Source organism: Heloderma suspectum, chromosome 1, assembly GCF_057233095.1.
Source record: "Heloderma suspectum isolate Gila_16-S chromosome 1, 16-S_ref, whole genome shotgun sequence".
Classification (NCBI taxonomy): Eukaryota; Metazoa; Chordata; class Lepidosauria; order Squamata; family Helodermatidae; genus Heloderma; species Heloderma suspectum.
Genome location: NC_139458.1, coordinates 47,614,231 through 47,620,641, shown reverse-complemented (window position 1 = coordinate 47,620,641; position 6,411 = coordinate 47,614,231). Strand labels below are relative to the sequence as shown.

The window sequence follows — 6,411 nt, the reverse complement described above, 5'->3', positions numbered from 1 at the left end:
GGAATATTGCTTAATGAATGATATAATTGGAGCATTGAGCTGGCAGGCAGAACAAGGTCTTAAGGTCTAGGCAGGACACTCCCGCCTCTAACCACAACTGTTTGTTTTGCAAGAGTTGACGAGGTGTGGCAAGACAAGTTTCACTAGATTCTTACGAAGAAAACGGCTGAAAACGTGGAGACCTGCGCAGCTCAGTCGCTCGGCTTATCGATATCACTGGTTTGCTTTTGTTTTTGCTTTTTTTGTAGCGGCTCAGGCTGACTGCCCCACAATGACAGAGGTTGATCCTGGCATCTGGAACGGAGTCTGAATTGGGGAATGACCCTTCTCAGGTAGGAATGAAAAGGAAACTGGAAGCTCAGCTTTTTTTAAAAAAGATAAGATTGTTTTGTGAGGCATAGTCGTAGAACATGAGTAGATCAGTTCTCTGCAGTGAGTGCTTTTGCCTCCTTCCCAATGGTGGGGCCATTTAGGAACTGATGGAAGAATGGATTTCAGCACTGCTTTGCTGGCTATGTGTAACAATAGCTCCAGGCAAGGGCAAAGCTTTAGGGCCCTGTTTGAAACATGCTTCCTGATGTCAGGAACCACCTGAACTCAGTGGAGGCTGGAGGTGCCGTTGTCAGTGGGATGGTGAATCCGCTGCACCTCAGATGGCTCCTTTAGAGTTCTGACTGAAACCCAGAGTGGATTCGCCACCCCACTGACATCGGAGCCATCAACCTCCACTGCCTGAACTAGAACCCTCAGCTCCCTATGTGGCAGCCCCGTGTGCTGAAACACCAGAACTGCCATATGGAGCATCTTGCAGGGCAGGAAAGGGATCTCTCTGGAATGTTTTGAATGGGGCAAGGCTCTCAGAGCATGGAAGGTGATCACACTCATGCCCTCAGATAAGGGGGAGGGGGCTGATGTAAAGTGTGTGTGTGTGTGTGTGTGAGTGAAAGAACAAAAGCAGCAGTTTGGGGAGAGACAGGAACCTTGTTCAGGTATTCTGAATTGTGGAGAGGCTATCTATGCTGGCCCAGCCCCCTCCACCCCAGACCACCTTCTGTTGATTGAAAAGGGCTGAAGAAGAATTGTAAGTACATTTGGCTGAATGCATTGACAGCTGTCCCCTGAGCCCTATTTAGGCATTACTCAATGTGTTAAACACACCAAGCAAGTGAGGACAGGGAAGGGGGCTTGAGCATCTGGGGAACCCTAGGCAGGCCAGATTGGGACCCTAGGAAGGCCAAATTTGGCCTAAGGCTCAACACCCCTGCCAAGAAGGCCCCATCCCTGGTCCTCACTAAAGATACTTCATATATTAGAGGGATGGGACACACAAGAGGGCCTCTGCTAATGACCTTAATGAGAGGAGAGGCCAATTTGGGAAGAGGTGGCTGTCCAGATGTAACTATCTCCTTGGCTATAGCTTGTTCAGTCTCCTCCTCCCCTGCCCCTGTCTTTTTCCCTAACTCTGGTATTTTACAGAGTAAAACTCTCTAGGAAACCATAGGTATCATAGATGGACAGCATGTTCATGGACGAGCCTTTGTTCAGAGATGCGGGCTCCATCTCTCTGAAAGACTCCATGTTTCTGGATGTCCTGAGCAACAGCACGGAGGAGCAATGCTTCAGCGCTCGTTCCCACAGCACGGTCCTGCAAGGGCTGCCGTTCGGTGGTGTGCCCACTGTGCTGGCCCTCAACTTCATCCTCTGGTTGGTGAGTGACAATGGGAGGTAATAATATTGCATTATTATCCATACATTTCCCAGCACCCACAGTGCTTCACATGTAGCTGAAAAAGACAGAAATCAAGTAAGACATAACACTTGGAAGAGAAATTGGGGCTTACCTCAAAAGAAAAAATTTTCACGTTTTTGCTTACCGATTACGGGGATGCAGGCAGGGAGAGGGGGACATGATTAGAGCCAATTCCACTCCCATCCTGTGCACAGCTAGAATGCCTAGGAAAAACATCCCCACTGACACCAATGGAGACTTTTTCCCCAAGTGTTCTAGCTATGCAGAGAGGAGGGCAAAATTGTCTCTGATCCTACTGGGGTGGGAAGAGTTAAGCCTCTCCTTCCCACATGCTGCATTTTCTGTAAGGATCCCCTCACCCTAATGTGCGCGACTATAATTAGGCAAGCAAAAACTTGATATGTATGCTGTATATCAAGAGAATGTCTAGTTTGGCCCTTAGTCAGGGGGAAGTGACATCACATCCCACACAGGAAGTAATAGACCCAGCTGGGAGAGGGGCATCCCTACTGCAAAGATTGTTCATCGTGCATGCATGCATGGTTGAGTATACAGTCTGGTTGTGTTTTTAAAATCCACCCAGTGTCAAAATCTCTTGGGGCATAAAATACAGCTGAGTGAATATTTCCAGAAAGAGAGAAGAAATTAGAGGAAAGCACACAAAATGTTTTACACAATAATATTAGCTTGCCTAAAAAGATGGGCTTCAACAGTATCCTAAATATCATCCTTTTCCCCCTGCATTCTGAATTTTCCAGGTTATCTATGCTGAGCTGAAGTTGACTTAGTCATCAGCCGACGTGTAACATGTAGAATGATAACATCTGAGAATTGCTGTAAGGGTTTACACAGTTGCTCTGTTCTGAAGAAGGAGGCTTGTTCATAGAATCATAGGGTTGGAAGGGGCCTACAAGACCATTGAGTCCAGCCCCCTGCTCAATGCAGGAAGCCTGATTCCCAGGCAGTCTCCCATCCAAGTACTAACCAGGGCTGACCCTGCTTAGCTTCCAAGATCAGACGAGATTGGACTGATGCTGTGGAGGAAATCTGTTCCTGTTCATACTTCGTTGGAGCTGCATGCTCTGAGACAAACGCAGCATTTCCAATCCTGCATTCACCTTGTCATGCTGATGTGGGGCAGGGGGGAGTTTTTCTGGAGAAACTTGCGAGTGAGAAATGTTTAGCCCCTTCCCCACCTCTGTATCTCTTCCTCCCCACCCCGTGCTATTTTTGCCTTTTCTCCAATAAGCTTAGAGGGAAATTTGACTCTGGCTGTATATGTGTGTGTGTTTTGCAAGGAAAAATTAGCAGATCTGAGAAGGGTTAAACATTCCCTCCTCTTGCCTGTTTATTCACATTACCTCAGCAAGCACAGGCTTGGGCACATGTGTTCGCTGAGGTAACAAAAGTGCTCCCATTTAACAAGACACCATAATGTGTGGAAGCAGAAATCTGTATGTAGCTATTTTGGTTGTTGTAAGAAGAGCCCACTGTTGTCAAATAATGCAGCTTCTACCAAGTCATGTGGCCACAGACAAAGGAAAGGGACTTCCTAATGGCTCATTTAAATACCATGAAGAGGGTCCACTAAACCCATAATTTCTCTCTCTCCTGCTGCAGTTCCTTCTCCTGGTCTTCTCCTGCGTTCGGAAAGCAGCTTGGGACTATGGGCGCCTGGCTTTGCTGATGGATAATGACAGGTGAGATCTAAGCTTTCCAAATGGATGGAGAAGGAGAAGACTCGAGTAGGGCAGTTTCCAGTGCATAGTTTTGAAACAAGAGGCCCAGCAGTGCTGCTGGGGGCTGGGTTGACAACTGAAGTCACAAGGGCATTTCCAGCCATCACTTCATGGCAGGGTAGCAATGGCTGGGAGGGTGTCAAAACGGTTGCAGTGGTCCCCGTAATGCCAACTATAGAAGCATGCATGAAATCCGGATAAACTTAGCTTTCTTTAAAACACACACACCACACATAAACATTTTTCTAGTGCTCATAATAGCAGATGAGGGGTGCTTCCAGACAAGGTTTTTTTTTATCATACCATTGCTCTACCACATTTACTGTATTTTACAGGAGATCCAGACAATGCCGTCTTCCACTCATAACTCTCCCAACTTTCCCCACCGCTTCTTCCATAATTTTGTCTTACTGTGGAATATCCATAAAGGAAGAAAAGACGGAATAGCTGCACAGTGCCTTCTGATCATTAGCGCTTCCATTTGGAAGCACCCAGAGTCACTAAAACATGGTGCCATTTTCTGTGAAAGGCTTAGAAACCAAGGGGGAACCAACATGGGTAAACCGTACTTGATAGTTACATCCAAAACAAATACAAGGCATCAAAGAGTTCTAATTTCTATTTATGGAGGCATTCATATTCTGCATCGCATTCATATTCTACATATTCATATTCTGCATCGCATTCATATTCTGCATATTGCACTCATATTCTGCACCTTCAGTAATATTTTTGTGTGCACAACATTAACAATAAAATAGTCAATATAATAAAACACAACAACAGTAACATCAAAATTAAACAGTAACAACATGGAAAGATTGGTTAAAACAACCCAGTTGATGTTTTAAAAGATGGGGGCATATAAATAGTTCTTTGCCTGGCTCCTTAAAGATATTAACATCTAGGTATCAGAGGCGCCTCCCTCGAATGCATGTTCAAACAGTTGGGGCTCCGCAGCTGAAAAAGTCCTCTCTGTGGTTGCTATCCTCCTGGCTTCTGAAGGCAGGGGCCCCTGAAGGAGGCAAAGTACATCAGCAAATACAGGTTTGGGGACAATGTTTGCTGATGTAACATGTAGTGCTGCCCAAGGGAGATCCTACCATGCAGGCAGGTACATAGTTTCATACACAGGAGCAAGATGTCAGATGCATTTGGGAAGAGGGCCAGGATGATGGCTAATGAAGTGTAGTAGCTAAGGGCCAGAACAGACATTACTTTAAAGTAGCTAGCAGCTATGTCTGTTTCCCATTTTTACTCTAGAGTAGATGCAGGGGGTTGATCCAGAACCCTAGTGTGGGAGGAAAGGGACCCCCGCCCCATTGGCCTGATCCAGATTGGGGCCCTTGCATCTGCCATTTTTAATGCAAAATAGTGATCCATTCCAGTAGAGTGTGAACCAGGAATTCTCTGGTACAGATCTTGCCTCGGCTGTGAGCTCCCTAACTTGGCAATGATCTCTTAGCCTTAGCAGGCCTCTTCCCCACATCTGTATGTAGTATGGGGACAATAATACTGCCGACTTAAATTACAGGCTTCGTGTAAAAGTTATTGTTAATTTTTATTTTTTGGTTTTTGTACTGTTTTTATAATTGTTTTATTGGGTTTTGTGGTTTTAAACTTTGTATGCTACTTTGGGAGGGTTTTAAAAGGCAGTTTCTAAATCTTTTAAATAAATAAGGGTGCAATTCTATGCATGTTTAGACAGAAAAAAGTCCTACAACTCCCAGCATTCCCCAGCCAGCATGGCTGGCTGGCTGGCAGGCATATACTGGGAGTTGTAGGACTTTTTGCTGTCTAAATATGCATAGGATTGTGCCCTAAATAAATAATTCAGGGTGAAGACAGACAGACAGTGGTGAGCCTGAGTGGTGAGGTTGATGTGGGGTGGGCTTGAGTGTATGTTTTCTCTACCCTGAAAACAGATGTCTTGGACTGCAGCACACATATAGCCTGTTCAGACATTAACATGGTGTGGAGACTAGGGCGGTGTGTGCTGGACCTGCCCTACACAGTGAGCGTGTGTTGGAGCCTTGTCTGCAGAGGACAAGCCCGCCAAATGTGACTGGGGTTCCCACTCACAGGGACAGCCTACATACATTTGGCAGGCTTCCCCTCTGTAGACAAGGCCCCAATATTTAGTCATTGTGAGAATAGGGCCAGCAGGGGTGGGGCTGGCATGGGTGGCCCTACTCTCTCTCCACATGATGTTAATTATGTGGAGAAAAGAATGTGTGGATAGGGCTCTTGTTCAGACCACCTCCACCACTAGGGTTGCCAGGACCGGAACATCCTAGGCCCTGAGATTTCAGGGCCAAAACCTAAGACCTAGAGACATCCCTTGGTGATGTCATGGGGGCAGGCCCTGATGATGTCATAGGGGCAGACCCTGGTGATGTCATTAAGCATGATACATTAAGCATCAACGGCAGTTGCTCAGAGCATGTAATTCAAATTTTAAAAAAAGTTAACAAATGAGACATTTCTCCGGTTGGAAATTAAGATAATTTTAGCTAAAATGGGGTATTCCCAGGTGCAGCTGAAGTGAGGGGATCATTCCTTCTCTCCTGTTTACAAAGCCTGGGTAGGGAACATTTAATCTAGCCTATTCACTTCTGGTGAGAAGAGTTTAAATGCCCTCAGGCCAGTCACCAGAAGGCCACTGTAGGAAGAGGGGAACCTAAACCCCATAGAACTCAATGGGAATTACTTCTGAGTAGGTATGGTTAGGATTCTGCTGTTGCTGGTAAGGCTTGACTAGTGAGGATCCCTCTCAAAATTATCCATAGCCCACTGAAGCTTCTTGTGTTGATCATTCTTGTGTTGATCATTCAATAGTTGGATCAAAGAAATCCAACTATTCTTTTCACAAGATACCTTGATTCAGACTGTAATACAGCTAGCCACACTGCGATATTACAT

At 45.8% G+C, this 6,411-nt stretch overlaps 1 protein-coding gene across 1 annotated transcript in view; it reads left to right on the top strand.

Annotated features, from left to right (window-relative positions):
• Positions 1–248: 248 nt before the first annotated feature.
• Positions 249–6,411, top strand: part of TMEM63C (transmembrane protein 63C) — a 53,907-nt gene continuing 47,744 nt past the window's right edge. Inside the window, exons 1-3 of the mRNA XM_084841763.1 lie at positions 249–332; positions 1,477–1,708; positions 3,371–3,450. Of these exons, the coding sequence (XP_084697889.1) occupies positions 1,511–1,708; positions 3,371–3,450 (278 nt within the window). The 5' untranslated portion in view covers positions 249–332; positions 1,477–1,510. The remainder of the gene's footprint in view (positions 333–1,476; positions 1,709–3,370; positions 3,451–6,411) is intronic.